This window comes from Leptodactylus fuscus, chromosome 4 (assembly GCF_031893055.1).
Source record: "Leptodactylus fuscus isolate aLepFus1 chromosome 4, aLepFus1.hap2, whole genome shotgun sequence".
Lineage (NCBI taxonomy): Eukaryota > Metazoa > Chordata > Amphibia > Anura > Leptodactylidae > Leptodactylus > Leptodactylus fuscus.
Window position 1 is genome coordinate 211,815,217 of NC_134268.1, and position 21,075 is coordinate 211,836,291.

At 44.9% G+C, this 21,075-nt stretch overlaps 1 protein-coding gene across 1 annotated transcript in view; it reads left to right on the forward strand.

The window, feature by feature from the left end:
* The window catches only part of AKAP9 (A-kinase anchoring protein 9), a 161,431-nt gene that overhangs the window by 25,550 nt on the left and 114,806 nt on the right, over positions 1-21,075 (forward strand). The window contains exons 2-7 of the mRNA XM_075271761.1: positions 783-1,037; positions 2,462-2,506; positions 6,025-6,078; positions 6,521-6,691; positions 15,749-15,904; positions 18,467-18,664. Coding sequence (XP_075127862.1) covers positions 783-1,037; positions 2,462-2,506; positions 6,025-6,078; positions 6,521-6,691; positions 15,749-15,904; positions 18,467-18,664 — 879 coding nt within the window. The remainder of the gene's footprint in view (positions 1-782; positions 1,038-2,461; positions 2,507-6,024; positions 6,079-6,520; positions 6,692-15,748; positions 15,905-18,466; positions 18,665-21,075) is intronic.

Sequence of the window (21,075 nt, forward strand, 5' to 3'; positions counted from 1 at the left end):
ACAGCAGAGCAAGTATGCATGCTGGGAGTTGTAGTTTGGCAACAGCTGGAGAGCCGTACGTTCCCTACCCCTGGTGTAGACCAAAGCAGGGGTTAGTCTTAATATCACTAGTGGTCTTTGGCAAATAAGGAGTTAGTATTAGTATCACTGGTGGTCTTGAGCAAAGAAAGGGGTTAGTCTTTGTATCACTGGTGGTATTGGGAGAAAGTGTTGCATTACTGTGAAAATGGGTTTGTGTCAGAAAGCCCCTTATATCCTTTCCACAGGGACAGGGTATTGGGACCTCAGGGGATTCTGTGGATAGAGGATATGTACATTTGGTGTACAACCCCGCTGATATCACTGTCCCTGGTTGTATAGCCTAGCGAAGGGGTTTTTGTTAGAATCCCTTTTGGTATAGGGTAGAGAAGGGGTTATTTCTGGTCTGCTAGTGGTCTGGGGTCATTATGGAGTTAATAAGGGCAATGGCAGCCCCATGACACTTTGGTACACTGATTTTGGGGTCCCTGGGTATTGGCTTTTTAACACTTTGTGAGCCCCAGGGCAGCAGCATTACTCCGGTACGAGGATTGGGGTTCCTGGGGATGCAGATGCACCCTGACCCCTGATATGCTCCGGGGTGTCATCCTCCTATAAAACAACTTAATTGTTGGTGTGCACAGTTATAAGTAATAGCACTAAATGGTAATATTTGCCTAAAATGGTCCAGAGTCCCCCTCCCCCTATCAGCCCAGATACCGAGCGTTGTCTTTTATTGTGATTTTATTTTTCCACCCTCTTAGCTTGCTCAGTTCAGACAACGCAAGGGACAGACGGACAGCCAGAATACTGCCAAGAAGAACAAGAAGAAGAAATCGTCCTCCGGCTCCAAGCAGCGAGACAACACTGAAGTAGTGTCAGAAGCCGGCCTATCCCAGAGCGATGACGCCCTCTCCCAAACTGCTCCTGGTGGGGCAGGTAGCACTGCCGAGTTCACCATCATGAGAACCCTGCCCCAGGGGGAAATCATTCAGCACGACAAGACTTACACCATAGAGGTTAGTAGCGCTGTATCTCTTACCCTTCACATTGTAACGGATTGGATACTGTGTGTTCTCTGATGCCCCCCACAATTTATACCCCACATAGTGTAATACCCCACCACATCATACAATGGTCACATAGACAACCCTAATGTTGGCAGGGCCCCAGGGAGCGAGCAGTAAGGATGGATTTCTTACCTCCGGTGATGAGTGTTGCGTGCCCCCCTGCCTGGTGCTGGGTTGGGGAGTCCAGAGAGTACCCTAAAAAAAAATCCATACTGACCACTGCCTCCCTAGGCCATTACCAGTACAATGGGCACACGCTGATGGTAGCGCACATTGTACTGGTGGACCCCGAGACTTGTCTGTGTTGACCGGGTGCTTGTGCCGGCCTAATTACCATTTACATTAATGGTCTCAATAGCGTACACTTTTTCGGTCATTTATCATGTAAACAGTTGGATCCTTATACCATCCCCATGACAAGACTGATCAAGGACACAACATAAACAGGAAGAGTTGTCATGGGGACACAGGGTTTAGGCTTTGGGTAGTGTTCTCCACAGAATTGATGTAGACCGTTATATCAAAAGGGCTGTCCAACACTATACTGTGGATGGGTCATCCTCAAACAACGCCTTTAAAGGGATTCTACCATTAAAATCGAATGTTTTGTCGATCAGACGTCGGATTAGCCTTAAGAAAGACTATTCTTCTCCTACCTTTAGATGTCTTCTCCGTGCTGCCGTTCAGTATAAATCCTGTTTTTTGTCGGTATGCAAATGAGTTCTCTCGCAGCACTGGGGGCGGTCCCCAGCACTCAAACAGCACTGGGGGTGTCGCCCAATGCTGCGAGAGAACTCTCCAGCGCCCCCTCCATCTTCTTCAGGAACGGCCTCTTCTTCCGGCGAGGGGCTCAAACTTGTAGGCGTCAGGACTTGGGCAGAGCCGACTGCGCATGCCTGCGGCCACAAGAAAATGACCGCTTACTTACTGTGTAAGCGGCCATTTTTCTTGTGGCCACAGGCATGCGCAGTCGGCTCTGCCCGAGGCCTAGAAGTTTGACCCCCAGCATCGGAAGAAGATGCGTGAAGAGGCCATTCCTGAAGAAGATGGAGGCAGTGCTGGAGAGTTGGGCGACGTCCTCAGTGCTGTTTGAGCACTGGGACCTGCCCCCAATGCTGCGAGAGAACTCATTTGCATACTGGCGAAAACCGGGACTTCAACCAAACGGCGGTGCTGAGAAGACATCTAAAGGTAGGAGAAGAGCCTTTCTTAAGGCTATTCCTACGTGGTAGGGACCAAAAATTTGATTTTAATGGTAGAATCCGTTGAAGATAACTTACAAGTAGTTGGGTCAGGAGCTCCGATCCTTCGAGTACTTGGTTGTATGTTCACTACAAGAAACCTTATTCAAATAGGTTTTGTTTCCACCACAGCCTGAGAGCGAAGTGTCCACCACGGCCGATGACTATAGCTCTGAGGTAAGCGCGGTGCCCGCATGCTGCATGCAGATCAATCATTGGCGCTCATTCACAATCGTGAGATTTCTAATGCTTTGTTTCGTCCTGTCCCGCTCCGCGCTCCACAATTCATTGGAAATAAATCGCTGCACTTTTCACCCCATGTTTCTTGTTCGTCGCCTCGTCTCTCACACCCAGATTGAATGCTTTATTCTCCGCTACAGGGATACTGTCATTTCTTTTTTTTCTTTTTTTTTTTTTTTTTTATTAAGTATTATTATTTTTCTTTTTTTTTTTTTTTTTCTTTTTTTGTATTTTTTTTTTTTTTTCTTTTTTGTAATAAAGTGAATCTGTAGAAATAATGGCATATGATTCAGTGGCGTCTCATCGCTCCCGTACGGTAAGGTTGTGAAGGATAATTGTACAGTGAATACTAAAATTTGTGAACCTGCCTTCAGTCTATTACCGCAGTAAGAATCTATAGGGAATGTATAAGTGGGTAGAAAATCCCTTACGAAAAAAGCGCATTAAAGGGTTTTCCTACTCACTAACCTATCGCCTATCCTTGTAACTTAAAGGGAGTGTCACCAGAACCAGCCACGCAGATGGATAGGTTGGGGGGGGGGGGACACTTGATTTAAAGGGAGTGTCACCAGAACACAGCCCCACAGGTGGATAGGATTGGGTCAACTGATTTAAAGGGAGTTGTTTCGGTTTGGTTGAGCAGTGAGTGACGTGTGTATTGTAGCGTATTGTAGCGTAGTGTATTGGAGCTTCAGCTGTAGCACATGACTGATCAGTAGCTTTCTTTGATTTTTACAGGGGTTTTGTAGTTTTAGGGTAGGGGTATACAACACATAGCACACAGGGATCCGAGTGTAGCATTGACTTCCTAGGCCTCATGCACATGACTGTGTGCAGGTTGAGCGGGGGGGGGGGGGGGTGTCTGATTTTTTTTTTTTTTTTTTTTTGCTGAATACCTTCTGTTCCCCATTCTGTTCTGTTATCACAAGGCAGGATACAACTTGCTCTATAATTACCGTAAATGAGCAGCGCAGGCCCCCTTAGAAGAGCCCAGGGCTGCACACTCGTGTGTCGTGTACATGAGACCTTAGAGTGCATGCACACGATGTAACGCGGCACTGATTCTTGTACGATAACTCGTGTAAAGGATCAGCGCTGCAAAACAGAATCCCGCTGATTCCAATGTGATACACGCGCTAAACGGAACCCATTGCAGTCGACGGGATTCTGTTTTGCAGCGCTGATCCTTACACGAGTTATCGTGCAAGAATCAGTGCCGCGTTACATCACGTGCATGCACCCTTAGCGTATGCCATGACTGATACATTGTAGCAAACAGTCATGACCAGACATAGATTTCTACTGCTGCAGCTTCTGCTTTTGGACGTATTAAAGGGGCAGTGATGGGCCAAAAGCAAGCGCTGAATTATGCAAAACCAGATAAAGGGGTGTTTAATGTATTTTAGTAAATGGTGTATTAAAGGGGGTTGAATATTATATGTATTGTACAGTATTGCTATGTACATGCTAAAAGATGACACTTGCCTGGTAGAGCGCCTTATGGTGGTCAGAGTGTAAGTCAGTCTGTGCGTCCACCCAGTGAGCTGAGTGCTGGTGGTCGCAAATGCTCAGTCACTCTTCCCCACAGCCAGGTCCCTACACAGTGGTCCTCTGTTCACGGAGGTGCAGCCATTAGAAATATCTTTCTGATTCTGCAGCAGTATAGGGGTGAGCGAGTACGAATTCTTATCTCTGCTTCAAACCAGTAGCTTATTATTTTACTATCTGAAGGGCAACTGGGCTGCCAAGGTGGAAGACAATTATTAGGGACTGTATGTCTGTGTCAGGAGGAAATAGATGGACTAGAAATTTAGCAGGGACTAACAGCTGTCGGAGGGATTGGAGACTGACTCGGAAAATTACTGAGCTGATCTTTACAACTGTCAGAGGGGGAAGAAGACCGACCAGAGAAATTACTGGGACTATATTTATAGCTGCCAGAAAGAGAAGGAGACCAACTAGAGAAATTACTGGAATTATATTTATGGCTGCCAGAAGGAGGAGAAGACCAACTAGAGAAATTACTGGGATTATATTTATAGCTGCCAGAAAGAGGAGACCAACTACAGAAATTACTGGGGACAATATATTTATAGCTGCTAGAAGGAGCAGGAGACAGACTATAGAAATGACTGGGGACTATATTTATAACTGCCAGAACGAGAAGGAGACCGGCTAGAGAAATTACTGGGGACTATATTTATAGCTGCTAGAAGGAGGAGGAGACTGACTAGAAAAACTACTGAGGACTATATTTATAGCTCTTAGAAGGATGAGGAGACCGACTAGAAAAATTACTGAGGACTATATTTATAGCTGCCAGAAGGAGAAGGACACAGACTAGAGAAATTATTGGGGACTATATTTATAGCTGCCAGAAGGAGGAGGAGACCGACTAGAGAGCTTATGACAATGGGAATGTGGAAACTTTGTTAAAAAAAAAAAGTTACAAAATATGGTTATTATCATTTCAGGACCTTTTATTTGAACTTTATTTGTGTGATAATTTCCTTAGTACCATCCTTTTTAACTTTTTATAGGGGTACACTGAGCTGTAACCCTGAAAACTGTATGTGTTCTTATATCTATCTAATACTCCATATTATTCTTATATCGATAGATAACTGAATATTCTTATATCAATCTTATACTGCATGTTATTTGTATTTTGATCTCCTCTCCTATTGATTCCATTTCTTACATTGATTTCATAATGAATATAGTTCTTATATCGATATAATACTGAATATTATTTTTATATCGATCTCATACTGGATATTCTTCTATTGATCTCATACTGAATATTCTTGTGTTGATCTCTTATTGAATCTATTTTTGAAATTGATCTCATATTGGATATTCTTCTTATACTGATGTCACACTGGATATTATTCTTCTATCTATCTATCTATCTATCTATCTATCTATCTATCTATCTCCTATCTATCTATCTATCTATCTCCTATCTATCTATCTATCTATCTATCTATCTATCTATCTATCTCCTATCTATCTATCTATCTATCTATCTATCTATCTATCTATCTATCTATCTCCTATTATCTATCTATCTATCTATCTCCTATCTATCTATCTATCTATCTATCTATCTATCTATCTCTCATCTATCTATCTCCTATCTATCTATCTATCTATCTATCTATCTATCTATCTATCTATCTCCTATCTATCATCTATCTATCTATCTATCTATCTATCTATCTATCTCCTATCTATCTATCTATCTATCTATCTATCTATCTATCTCCTATCTATCTATCTATCTATCTATCTATCTATCATCTATCTATCTATCTATCTATCTATCTATCTATCTCCTATCTATCTATCTATCTATCTATCTATCTATCTATCTGTCTATCTGTCTATCCATCCAATATTAGATATCCTCTTATATCGATCTCATAGACTCCTGGCTATTATTTTTGTCACAGGTAGCAGATGACGGCTTTATGTTACCCGCCAATGACATAGGACATAGACTATGGGTACAGTATATCCGCTGCACTGTTATGTTGTATCATTAACACAGCATAACTAACCCGCGTCCAGCATCTAAGGGGTTAATAAAGCGCGGTCACAGGGGCCTGCTTAATAACTCGCTTCCTACATTAACACCCACTAATTCCTCTCTACCTTTACAGAATTGTTTGCTCTTTTGTCTTCTTTCTATCTGTTACATAATAATAACAATACCAGAGATACAAATATGTGTGTCGCTCGCTCGGTTTTCACACGTTGCAGAATTTGGTGGAAATGTGTCGGCGCTCTCGAGGCACAAATTGTCTCGACAACAATGGAGGTTGCTGTGGTAATAAGCTTCTGCCGATATTTATATCCAGGGGGTCTCCTAGTGGTGGGCTGCAGCCGTGTATGCGTGTGTGACTTTGTACATGTATCCTGTTTAATAACAAAGTTGGATTTATCCAGGAGGAAGAATTTGGGGTCCGGGAGACTTTCCTCGAACGCGGCACTCAGAGCTCACAGGCGCGACTAGAGGTGATGGAGGACGAACTGGCCGGGAAGCAACAAGAGATCGATGAACTCAACAGAGAACTGGAGGAGATGAGGGCAGCGTACGGCACCGAGGGGCTTCAGCAGGTATGTGGAGTTTGGGGGCTGATTTTTTAAAAGGGGTTTGTTTTTATTTTTTACAAACTTAATTTAAAAAATTCTCAGTGATCAAAAGTTTCTTTTCGTGACAACTCTAACGTTTAAAGGGATCCTATCAGTCAGACAATTTTTTTCTAGGTACCACGTCGGAATAGCCTTAAGAAAGGCTATTCGTCTCCTACCTTTCGTCGTCTTCTCCACACTGCCGTTCGCCTACAATCCCGGTTTTTCACGATATGCAAATGAGCTCTCTCGCAGCACTGTGGGCGGGTCCCAGCGCTCAAACAGCACTGGGGGCCTCCCCATGCTGCGAGAGAACTCTCTCCAGCGCCTCCTCCATCTTCGTCAGCAGTGTCATCTTTAGCCTCTTCTTCCGGCGGTGGCTTGTAACTTCTAGTCCTCGTGGCCTTGGGCTGAGCAGATTGCGCATGCCCACAGGCCATGAGAAAATGGCTGCTTGCACAGTATTCTCGTGGACTGTGGGCATGCGCAATCTGCTCTGCCCAAGGCCACAAAGCCTAGAAGTTACAAGCCACCATCGGCTGAAGAGGACGCTGCTGACGAAGATGGAGGCGGCGCTGGAGAGAGTTCTCTCGCAGCATTGGGGACGCCCCCTGTGCTGTTTGAGTGCTGAGGCCCGCCCCCAGTTCTGCAAGAGAGCTTATTTGCATACCGAGAAAAACCAGGATTGTAGGCAAACGGCGGCGCGGAGAAGACGACGAAAGGTAGGAGACAAATAGCCTTTCTTAAGGCTATTCCGACGTGGTACCTAGAAAAAATTGTGTCTGACTGATAAGATCCCTTTAACCAACAAGCGAAACAGCACCATACATTGCATAGTGGCTGTGCTTGGTATTGCAGTTCAGCGCTATTTAATTGACTGAGCTGCACACAGGTTACATGATGAATGAATGTGACTTCACTGGCCCATGAAACAGAGGCAATGCTCAATCTTTAATCTCAAAATTTAAGCAGCTGATCTGTGCAGGTCTCAGCTGTCAGATCGATGTCATTGAGGTTCCACCTAGCATGGGTGACTTGACATTTCCTGTTGACATTTACCAAATACAAAACAACTTTGCATCACTGAATAGTACAGGTGGAAATAGGAAACGTATTCAGCTGATCGGTGGGGGTGACAGATGTCAGACACACATGATCTGATATTGGTGACCTATTCTAAGAAGATCAAAACCCATTTAAAGAACTTATCCCAAGAAGTAAGCACAAGAGGACCTTCCCCCACTGCACATTCAGCCTGACCCAGATTGGTAATGGACGCTGTTCCCAATCGGAGATAGCCGAATTAAAGCACTCTGCTTTCTTCATGGCTGCCATTGAAGTAATTGGGAACACCGTCCACCACCAGCGGGGACAAGGTCCTCTCGTTCTCGCTTCTTGGGTTAACTCCCATTAACCGTAGCCCCTTACGTAGGGGTTGAGGGTGTGAATCTCGCAGATAGACCACTCCATCTTGCGGGGCTGTGGTGCAATATGGTAATGTAACAACACTGCAGCTGGTGCACAGCAGACGTCCCTGTGTAGTCCCTGCTCTTCTTGTGCGGGGGGTTTTATGTATTGGATGTTATTACTTTTCTGAATGTTCTTTCTATTCTGTTGAGAGCAATTGCAGAATATTAAACCTTCTCGGGGTCCGCAGTGCTTTATTATACGGCGCTGGTTTGCCTCGCTGCTTTGTGTTATATGTGGGGCTGATGTAATTTAAAGTCATATCTATTTTTTTTAGGTAGATTGTGAGCCCCATATAGGGATCGAAATGTACATTTCTTTCCCTATCAGTATGTCTTTGTAGAATGGGAGGAAATCCACATAAACACAGGGAGAACATACAAACTCCTTGCAGATGTTGTTTCTGGCGGGATTCGAACCCAGGACTCGAGCGCTGCAAGACTGCAGTGTTGTCCCTGTTAAAGTGGGCCTGACACTTAAAAATGGGATTAATATTTTGTAGAAGTCCACTTTTGTAGAACATATTGAGATTATTCCACAGTTTAGGGCCAAATTCCATTCTTTAACCCCCTAAATATGGAATCTGCTTCGGGTCTCGACTTTGGTTAGAAGGATCCCATGAAAATGAACGGATCACAAAGTGTCCGTCTACTGGGACCATAAGCTATAATCTGTAAAAAACAAAAAAAAACAAAAAACTGGCAATAATTGTCTGGTTTCCCTGCAGCGCCACCACAGGAGAAATGAAGTATTACAAAGTGCTCATTCATATCATTGAGTTCTTTGTATAATACAGGACATGTCAGGTCCTCCAGAGCGATACTCTTTGTAGGACTTGATCCTAAACAGAGGACCCCTCCTCTCTTTACTCAGTATTCCCCAATAAGGGGTATGAGAATCCCATTCTTAAAACCAGGTCAGTTAATAATTTTTCTCTAGTCCTGGTTAACTTTTTAAAAGTCTGTAATTTTTTTTTCCAACTCTACCCTAAAGTCGCCCTGATTACGACTACGGTGCCACAACTCTGACGTGATCCATCAGCTTCGGTATTAGATCCGGCGATCACGTGATCGCCAGCGCTAATAGCAATCACTAAGTATTCCGAGATCTAGAATCAAGACGTGCTAAAAATAAGATCCATCATGTCGTCACTATTTGGTTTCAAGAAATAGAATTATTTTTAAAGTGTAACTAAACTTTCGGACAACTTTTGATTTTCTGGCAGTATTTTTGTCATTAAAGGGATTCTACCATTAAAACCTTTTTTTTTTTGTGGATAAGACGTCGGAGTAGCCTTTAGGAAGGCTGTTCGTCTCTTACCTGTAGACGTGGTCTCCGCTGCGCCGTTCCTTAGAAATACCGGTTTTTACCGGAATGCAAATGAGTTCTCTCACAGCAATGGGGGCGGGCCCCAGCACTCAAACAGCAATGGGGCCTTCCCTCCGCTGCCAGAGAAGTGTCTCCAGCGCTGCCTCCTTCTTCATCCGCCACGTCATGTTGAATGTCTTCTTCCGGCACAGGCTCATAACTTCTAGACCTCGTGGGTTGAGCAGACTGCGCAGGCGCATAGGCCACGGGAAAATGGCCGCTAACAATACTGTGCAAGTGTCCATTTTCCTGTGGCCTGCACAGTCTGCTCTGCCCAAGGCCCGAGGCCTAAAAGTTACGAGCCTGCGGTGGAAGAAGACATTGAAGATGACGCTGCGGACGAAGAAGGAGGCGGCGCTGGAGACGCTTCCCTGGCAGTGGGGGGAATGCCCCAATCGCTGTTTGAGCGCCGTGGCCCGCCCCCATTGCTGCGAGAGAACTCATTTGCATACCGGTAAAAAAACGGTATTTCTAAGGAACGGCGCAGCAGAGACCACGTCTGAAGGCTACTCCGACGTCTTATCCACAAATAAAAGGTTTTAATGGTAGAATCCCTTTAATACATTTGGTGTAATAGACTTTATTAACACATTTTGTCTCCTTTCTGTGACATCCGGCCCCTCATTATTCTTCCCGCTGTTTCTGTATTGAGAGATGTTCCTGCCTTTTACTGAATGTTATGGTGTAACAAGTAGAAAAATAACTCTACAATTTGCTTTTGTTGTTGTTGTTGTTGTTATTATTATTATTACTGTTTTCTGTGTCTTGTCCGTGGGGATCGATTGGACAGGAAGATCTTACATGAGAGCACTGCTTTAAGTATTGGAAAGGAATCAAGGGTTATCTGCCCCTTAGGGAACCCATTATCTTATATATATATATAGCTGATCCTTGGCAGGGCACCTGACAGTTGCGTGTGTGTATATACTGTACTGTAATGTAGTGTAGGATGCAACCTCTGACTGGTCTGTCTATAACAGTGATGGCGAACCTTTTAGAGACCGAGTGCCAAAACTGCAACTCAAAACCCACTAAATTATTGCAAAGTGCCAACGTCTATTTAACCTTAATACTGAGCGGATCCACAAGTGCGGACAGTTACAGACCCGCAAAATGCAGTTGTGTGAATGGGGCTTTACAGAGCTTTCAATATTGCAAACAACTTTGTACTGCATTTGGTATAATTTTCAACAATTAATGTTCAATATGTACTGTGTGGGAGACCCTTCACTATTTATATTTCACAGTATTGGTTATATAGCAGACATGTGATATTATTACAGGTCATAATCACAATGCACGGTCCCTATAAAACAGATCTGTGCAATGTAATTATGACCTGTAATAATATCACATGTCTGCTATATAACCAATACTGTGAAATATAAATAGTGAAGGGTCTCCCACACAGTACATTCTGCTCCACAATGGACCCAACACAGTACAATTTGCTCCACAGTGGCCTCCCACACAGTGTACTCTGCTCCACAGTGGCCTCCACACAATGTAATCTGCTCCACAGTGGCCCCTACACAGTACAATCTGCTCCACAGTGGCCCCTACACAGTACAATCTGCTCCACAGTGGCCCCAAGACAGTACAATCTGCTCCACAGTGGCCCCCCACACAGTACAATCTGCTCCACAGCGGCCTCCACACAGTGTAATCTGCTCCACAGTGGCCTCCACACAGTGTAATCTGCTCCACAGTGGCCCCCACACAGTGTAATCTGCTCCACAGTGGCCCCCACACAGTGTAATCTGCTCCACAGTGGTCTCCACACAGTGTAATCTGCTCCACAGTGACCCCCCACACAGTACAATCTGCTCCACAGTGGCCCCTACACAGTACAATCTGCTCCACAGTGGCCGCCACACAGTACAATCTGCTCCACAGTGGCCCCTACACAGTACAATCTGCTCCACAGTGGCCTCCACACAGTATGATCTGTGCCACAGATAGGTGACCACAGAGAGGGCTCCGAGTTCCACCTCTGGCACCCGTGCTATAGATTCGCCATTCGGGGTCTATAGAATAGAGGATAAAATAGTGTATCTTACTAGTCAGACCCCATCGCTCAGCATTCGGTATGGCATAACCCCTGTAATGTTTTGTAAGCACCATAAACTTTTCTATGATTTAATGGGGTTGTACAAGATCAGCTTTCGATGGCCTAACCTTAGGCTAGTCTGGGGTCTGTATTAAAGGGTCTTTACCACTAGACATTTATAAAAGACACCACTACTATGACACTGCCCCCTATTGACATGAACGTGGATGTAAATATTTCTGAAAATTTTCTTGCTACAACCAATTAATAGCTAGAAGGGAAGACACAGAGAATTTAAAGGGGATCTGTCGCCTCTCCTGACTTGTTTGTATGAATATTCGCCATAAAATATCAGTTCTGAATCTCCTTTTCTTATAACTCTATGTTATTCTGTTCCTCTGTTATTCCTCCTAGAAATTTATGTGTAAGGTCATAGCTGGTTGTTACCAGTTTGGATGGGGGGGAGTGTCTCTACCTGACACCGTCCAATCAGTGCTCACAGTGCAGGGACACGCCCCTTTCACAATGGGGAATGGTGACAACCATTTCTAGGAGGAGTAACAGAGGAACAGTACAACCGCAGAGTTATAAGAATAGATGCTCCAGAATCGTTAATACCAGTAGTTCCTAAAACGGACCTGTCAGGAGAGGCGACAGATCCCCCCTTTAAAGTGACCCTGGCTGCCTTGATATATTTGCAGGTCACTGCCACGTCTGATGGATTAGCTTTCTATTATGCTGGAATTGTTACTCAAGCCACTTTCTAATGTGTTCTGAAGTTGGAGGTCCCCTTTAATGCCTTGAGACAATGCTCATTTTATTATTCATTTTTATTAATTTAACGCCTATTTTATTACTTTCTCGTGAGAAGTTGCACATCAGAAAGACAGTGTGCCGGCTAACGTCTCAAAGGGCAGCCAGCTTCATGGTGAGCCAATGCGCTTGTGAACTGTACAGTGACAGCTGTTCTCTGTGTGTAGCTAGATTAGTACAGTCAAAGTTGTTTTTTTTGCAGTCGTGACTTGTTTTGTTATAAAAATTATCATGCTGTGTTTGCATTTTTCTTTTTTTGTTGCATTTGGTAATTTGCATCTCAATTTAAGAAGAACCCGTCACTATCATAGACCTGTAAAATTACCGCAATCATATGAGTAGCTAGTATAATTGTAGTCTGCTGAAAGGCTGATGAGATAGTCACACGGTGTATCACATGATCACTCTCAGCCAGTCAGCGGCTCTGAAAATGATCATGTCGTACTCGTTCCGTGACCCCTTCACTGCTATGAGAGGGCTCATGTCCTGCTTTGTGACTGCTTAAAAGCAACATGTCAGGGCAGTTTAGGAGTCTAAACCAATCACAGGGCTTTACGGACGGGGGATTTAATGTACAAAATCACCCTGTTATAACGCAACTCATGACCGCATTAAAAATAAAAAATAAAAAGTGGCCATGCCTGGTATTGTAGCTCAATCCTATTCACTTAAATGGTTATTAACTTTTCAGACAACTTAGTCTCATGTCATAGATCATGGGATTCTTCACCGATATGTAATACACTTTAATTAAAAATGTGGCTGCTTTCTACCTGAAAATATATCTAAAACTTCCTGCCACTTGGTATCTCCCTTCTTGCTAATTTGCAGTTCACTCTCTTGTTAATAAGGAAGTCTGTCCCTAGATACATTCCATCCTATCTTGCTCATCTCCGTGAGTGTAGCGGGCAGTTCTTTTGTCCCTTCACACAGTGAATGAAGAAGGGAGGGGCTGATTCTCCTCGCAGCTTGAAAAGATATATCTGCAAACTGTTGCTGTATACTTTTATCTACTTCTGGCTGCTTGTGCGGTTATAAATGGGATATTATTTACAGACAACAAGCAACTTTCCTGGCTGTGCACTTTGTTTTGTTTCCTCTGTTTTACCTGCTTGGTTGCCTTAAAGGGATTCTACCATTAAAACCCCTTTTTTTTTTTTGTGGATAAGACGTCGGAGTAGCCTTTAGAATGGCTTTTCGTCTCTTACCTTTAGACGTGGTCTCCGCTGCGCTGTTCCTTAGAAATACGTTTTTTTACTGGTATGCAAATGAGTTTTCCCGCAGCGATGGGGGCGGGCCCCAGCGCTCAAACAGCGATGGGGGCATCCCCACCTCTGCCAGAGAAGGTCTCCAAGAACCGCCTTCTTCTTCGTCCGCAGCGTCATCAATGTCTTCTTCCGGCGCAGACTCGTAACTTCTAGCAGAGCAGACTGCACAGGCGCACAGGCCACGGGAAAATGGCCACTAACAATACTGTGCAAGCGGCCATTTTCACGTAACCTGTGCACTTGCGCAGTCTGCTCTGCCCGAGGCCTAGAAGTTACGAGCCTACGCCGGAAGGAGACATTGCAGATGATGCTGCGGACGAAGAAAGAGGCGGTGCTTGGAGACACTCTCTGGCAGCAGTGGCACTCTCTGGCGCTGTTTGAGCGCTGGGGCCCGCCCTCATTGCTGCAAGATAACTCATTTGCATACCGGTAAAAAACGGTATTTCTAAGGAACGGCGCAGCGGAGACCACATCTAAAGGTAAGAGATGAATAGACTTTCTAAACGCTACTCTGACGTCTTATCCACAAAAAAAAAAAAGGTTTTAATGGTAGAATCCCTTTAACTAGGGATGAGCCTTATCGGTCTCCCCTCCGGTGCTCCCTGTGCCTGTGCAGTTCCCCATTGACGTTGGAGAATGATGTACACCCCTGGTTCACCGCACATGCGACGTAGGTCCATCACATGCTCACTGAAGCCACTTGCAGATGACGTTATAATAGGGCTATTTGGAAAACTAAACCCCTGCTTCCTAAGGACCCAAGGGTGGTTTAGTATCCCAAATCATCCTGACATGTTCCCTTTTTAAAGGGATTTTCTGGGACTTTGTTGGTAGTCAGATACCTGACAATAACGATCAGCTGTTTGATGAGGCTTTCTCTTCTCACGCCAATCTCTTCACTGGTCACATTGCCTTACTGCAGCTTAGTCCTATTTAACGGGCACTTGAATTTTCATGAAAAGTTTAAACATGTGCAGGATCTTGCTGGGCTGTCTTTTCTCTGGCTGTATAAGGCCCCGTTCACACGGGGAGCGGAAGGGCGGATTTTGACACGTTGGCTACGTCACTCTCGGGCCAAAATCCACCTGCCACGACTGTCGTGGATTCTGACAGTCGTCGCTTCCCCCTCCTGGAGTAGGCTCAAATGAATGGGACGACTAAGGAGGTTGCTGCCACGAGGCGGACGCGCCGCGGAATCCGCCTGAAGAAAGGGCAGCTCGCTTCTTTTTTGTTGCCGCTAGCAGAAAAAAGAATGCTAGCGGTCTCCATAGACCACCATTGTGAGGGGGCGGATTATGACATGGAATCCGCGCCATAATCCGTCCCCTCTGTGCCCGTGTGTACTAGACTTAAGCCTTCAGACATGATGTGCTATCAGTTCTTCTGCTGCAAATAATCAAGTTACTGTTGAAACAACAATGTACATTTGTTTCTCAGCCAGGTGGCATGTACAGTAAGGAGCAGTCTGTCCTCTCCCCAATCCATAGGTGATAATGTTCTGCCATTCTGCTAGGAGTAACTGTACAATTGCATACAAATATCTGAGAAAAGCCCAAGTGAAAATACAGGAGCACTGGACTGTAAATACAGGGCAAATACAGGCAAGCAAGCAGATAAAATGCAGGAAAAAACCCCAATCTATGAGCACAGCCAGGAAAGCTGTTTGTTGTCTATAAATAATATCCGTAACCACACAAGGAACCAGAAGTAGATACAAGTATATACAAAACTTTTCTTACTTTTCTAGCAATTCCTAAGTGTATCTCCGACACTCACCCTATACTAGTAACCCAGGCAGTTTATATTGACATGTACTTGGCGGTGACTTCACTGCATAATGGACAACCTGCACTGTATTTCATATAATGTAATATTGACATAGTGGCCCCGGACTGGGTGGGGGGGTCCATTGATGACATCATTCACACGACATAATACAGTTATGTTGTGATGTCATTAAATTAATCAGATCATGGTTATGGTGCTCATGTTTTTCGATGCTTATTTTTAAGTGAAAACCCACAAAATCTCCAGTTCCTTCATTTTAAATTTTTTTATTTTTTTTCCACTTTCCAGCTTCAGGAATTTGAGACGGCCATAAAGCAGAGAGACGGGATCATCACCCAGCTCACCACCAACCTGCAGCAAGCCCGGAAGGAGAAGGACGACATCATGAGAGAATTTCTGGAGCTAACAGAGCAAAGCCAGAAGCTGAAGATCCAGTTCCAGCATGTAAGATCAGCTTTATATTAGTCACATTAAAGGGATCCTGTCATTGGATACCTTTTTTTTTTATCCCTAACACGTAGGAATAGCCTTAAGAAAGGCAATTCTTCTCCTACCTTTAGATGCCTTCTCCGCGCCGCTGTTCGGTTGTAATCCGGGTTTTCTTCAGTATGCAAATGAGTTCTCTCGCAGCACTGGGGGCGGGCTCCAGTGCTTAAACTGTACTGGGGGCGTCCCCAGTGCTGCGAGAGAAATCTCCAGTGACGCCTCCATCTTTGTCTGGAACGGCCTCTCCCTTCATCTACTTCCGTCTTGGGTTTCAATCCTCTAGGCCTCGGGCAGAGCCGACTGCGCGTGCCCGGGCACAAGAAAATGGCTGCTTACACCAGCTTACTGAGCAAGCGTCTATTTTCTTGTGGCCACTGGCATGCGCAGTTGGCTCTGCCCGAGGCCTACAAGATTGAAACCCAGGACGGAAGAAGACACAGGTTAGAGGGCGTTCCTGAAGAAGATGGAGGCGTCGCTGGAAAGTTCTCTCGCAGCATTGGGGACGCCCCCAGTGCTGCGAGGGAACTCATTTGCATACCGAAGAAAACCCGGATTTCTACCGAACAGCAGTGCGGAGAAGACATTTAAAGATGGAAGAAGAATAGCCTTTCTTAAGGCTATTCCTACGTGTTAGGGAGAAATGGATATCCAATGATAGCATCCCTTTAAGTGAAAATGATTTGTTTTGTCCTATACAGGCCTCCGTGTCTCCATGATAACAGACTACAAACAAATCCTGTGTAGTCTGTTTCTGCTGTCGAATCCCCTTCCATCTGTCTGTTGCTTCTTGCTTGTATTTATTTGGTGCTTGAGCAAGATGTAAGGGACAGATGGATGAAGAATGTCTGAAGGATCAGCGCCCACACTTTATCTGTAGTCTGTTACCGCTGAGAAGTTGCTCCTCTTTTTTTTTGGTGCTGGCTATAAGGAGACACGTGGACTCCTTCCTGCTGTCTCGCACCACCCCTGTGAGGAATCGCCAAACATCAGATCGCAGTAAATTATACCGTTTTCTGTGAACACCGGAGTACGCTGGATGCTGCGACCAAATAAATCGGCTTCCTGCGGCTGCTTCATTTCATTTTCTAAGGAAATAATAGACGACACACAAAATATAAAAGAGGCAGAAACGTATAAGAAGTGTTTGTCAGCAGGTACGATCCAACGCCGACGTCTCCTAGCAACTGATGACATCAGCACCGGGGACGCCTCAGATTTACATCATTAATCGGGACAGTTTAGTAAATCGCCAGTTTTCACCTTGTAGTCCATAAGTGAAGAATATACAGTCAGAATCCGTATAATAGGCTAAATTTGATTTAAAAAAATGTTTGGAATAAAATTATCATTAAAGGGTTTTGCAGTATTTATAATTGATGACCTATCCTTAAAGGGATCCTATCATTGGATATGCTTTTTTTCTGACTAACACGTAGGAATAGCCTTAAGAAAGTCTATTCTTCTCCTACTTTTAGATGTCTTCTCCGTGCCGCCGTTAGAAATCCGAGTTTTCTTCAGTATGCAAATGAGTTCTCTCGCAGCACTGGGGGCGGACCGCAGCGCTCAAACAGCACTGGAGGCGTCCCCAATGTTGCGAGAAAACTCCAGCCGCCTCCATCTTCTTCTGGAACGCCCTCCCCGCAATGTCTTCCTCCGTCCTGGGTTTCAATCTTCTAGGCATGCGCAGTCGGCTCTGCCATTGGTCCTCGGGCAGAACAGACTGCGCATGCCTGTGGCCACAAGAAAATGGCCGCTTACACAGTAAGCTGTGTAAGAGGCCATTTTCTTGTGGCCGCTTACACAGTTTGCTGGTATAAGCAGCCATTTGCTTGTGGCCGTGGTCATGCGCAGTGGGCTCTGCCCGAGGCCCGATGGCAGAGCCGACTGCGCATGCCTCGAAGATTGAAACCCAGGACGGAGGAAGACATTGCGAGGAGGGCGTTACAGAAGAAGATGGAGGCGGCGCTGGAGACTTTTCTCGCAGCATTGGAGACGCCCCCAGTGCTGTTTGAGCACTGAGGACCGCCCCCAGTGCTGCGAGAGAACTCATTTGCATACCGAAGAAAACCGAGATTTCTACCAAACAGCGGTGCAGAGAAGACATCTAAAGGTAGGAGAAGAATAGACATTCTTAAGGCTATTCCTACGTGTTAGTCAGAAAAAAAGGGGTATCCAATGATAGGATCCCTTTAAATGATCACTTTAAAAGAGTCCTGAATTTTCCATTTCATCAGAATGGTAAATGCAACAGACTAGGGTCCCATGCACCCGGCCCAGTGTCCTGCACCATTTGGGAATGCAGTCGGTGTGACATCCTTTATGTACTTACTTCTTTGGGGGCTTCCGATCCTTTCTGTCTTAATGACACGGAGCAGGTTAGAGTGGACCATCCAGTGCCACCTCAGAGGAGCATCAGCCTGGACACTCGGTCGTGGGCATTCAGCCTAATCCTGCTCTAGATGGGGCTAATATTCTAGGTGTGTGGTCGGCATCATTATACTACTTGTTCTTGTTGTGCAGTTACAGGCCAGCGAGACCTTGAGAAACAGCAGCCACTCGAGTACAGCAGCCGATCTCCTCCACTCCAAGCAACAAATACTCACCTATCAGCAGCAGCTGGAAGAACGGGAACTGCACCTGAAGTCCTGCCAGAAGGAGAATGATGACTTGAGGGCGCAGGTTATCTCTCTGCAGGATCAGATCCAAGGAGTACAAAAGGTCTGTATAAGATGTGTGCCAGAATGGTTGAAAAGGATCCTAAAATAAAGGCTTTCTGGAATCTGACTGACCTTGTGCTTTCACCGAGTATGCACTTCTTGTTCTAAAGGATTTTATCTGTCTTAAGAGTCTGTAAAGGACACCTGTTGGAGTGATTTGGGACATTAACCCCCTGCCTTGAAAGATTCCCTTTAAAGGGATTCTTCCACTAAAGCAACATTTTTTCTAATTACCACGTCGGAATAGCCTTAAGAAAGGTTATTCGTCTCTTATCTTTAGACGTCGTCTCCGTGGAGCTCTTCCTTAGAAATACCCATTTTAACCGGTATGCAAATGAGTTCTCCGCAGCAATGAGGGCGGGCCCCAGCGCTCAAATGGCAATGGGAGTGTCCCCACTGCTGCCCGAGAGCTCACTCCAGCGCTGCCTCCTTCTTCAGCTGCAACTCCGCCTCTTCTGTCTTCCGTCTCGGTCCAATCTCCGACGCCTGCGCCGGCGGCCATTTTTGGGAGGCCGCTCTTCCTCTTTTAGTTCAATACAGGAGCGTACTGCGCAGGCATCAGAAGTTGGACTGAGACTAAAGACAGAAGAGGCGGGGTTGCAGATGAAGATGGAAGCGGCGCTGGAGTGAGCTCTTGGGCAGCAGTGGGGATGCTCCCATCGCCGGTATTTCTAAGGAACGACGCCACAGAGAGCATGTCTAAAGGTAAGAGACGAATAGCCTTTCTTAAGGCTATTCCGATGTGGTAATTAGAAAAAATGTTGCTTTAGTAGTAGAATCCCTTTAACTGGTATTCTCCAGTCACCTCCCTGTGCTTTTGGTGTCCCGTTCATTAGTCACATGGTTCAGCAGCAGATCAGGCCCATTCCTAAATTCTGGGTATTTCATATGGGATTGGGTGCCTTTTGGAACTATTACAACTCCAGTCTTCTGAGAAGACTCTTCTCAAGGTTTAGGATATGTCTATGGGAATTTGTGGCCATTCTGCCTGCAAAGCATTTGCAGTGCCAGACACTGATGCTGGGGAGAAAGTCTGGCTCACAAGTGAGTGCCATTGTAAAAGTACGGCATGTCAACATATCATCCGGAATTTGGGACACAAAACCACAAGGGTTTCCCTATTGACTGGGGGCGTAGTGTCTCAGATATTCCTTTAGTGAGCCTGTCTGTGCTGGCGGTGTTTCATAAAATGCCTTTACTTGCACAGCCTCATTTCACTGCGCATGTACCAGATGCCGAGAGCACCACAGATGAGTCTGATGAAAGTACTAGAACCTCTTTACACCACCCGCGACATAATACTACAGGGATGTTTGTGATACTAAGGATCTGTTGGTGGTTCAATGCCCCAAATCCACCTGAAAGGCTCCCCTTTAAAGCTCCTGCCCTTGTAGTCTACCTTGTGTATGGTGGGTGCACAGGTGTCAGAGACAGAAGGGGTTATTCTGCTTAGTGTATAGAGCCAGCAATAAGGCAACCTCATACACAAAACCACTAAAACGTATTTGGTTGTTTAGGACTGATGCACTTTAATGGTCCTTAAGGGGTAAATTCAATCGCCCAATGGTCTTGAAAAAGGGTATTTCATGCCAAAATTTTGACATCCCCATTTACCATGTGACATAACAATATTAAATTATCTCCACGTAAAATGGCGCACTCTAAACTTCTCAATCAGGACCACCTTGGTTATACCCTGGCCATACTGCTGATACTCTGAGGATAGTTGTTCGGGATGGCACTGTGGGAGACATCTGCACTGCACAGAGATTTTCTCCATATTAGTCTATGAAGAGAGGAGGGAAAATAGAAAAGATACTCAAATAATTAATGCTGTTCTCAACCCTTTGAACGCTGCTAGGTTGTAGATAAGAGGCACAGACCTCACATTAGGTTGAGATTCTTCTGCATTGAAGATATCACTTAGATAGTGTACCTCCAGTTCTAAACTACTTTACATAAATAAATAGTCCATTTGAATAGAAGAAACTTTGTAATATATCTTATTAAGGAGATCTGTTTCCTTCTCTGCTTATTAAGCTGTACTCCTTCTCCTTATCTTCAATATGACTGTGGTTTACAAAATATACCATCTCAGTCTCTGTACCCAGCCTCACACAAAGCTCTATGGAGATGGTAGGAGTGGTGTAGGGTTGATTATTTCTTCATTCTGTGCACTAGAAGCCTCTTATTTACAACCTAGCGGTGTTAAAAGGGTTGTGAACAGCAGAGAGTTACAGCATTAATTATTTGCATATCTTTTTTATTCACACAAAGCTCTATGGAGATGGTAGGAGTGGTGTAGGGTTGATTATTTCTTCATTCTGTGCACTAGAAGCCTCTTATCTACAACCTAGCGGTGTTAAAAGGGTTGAGAACAGCAAAGAGTAACAGCATTAATTAATTGTGTAT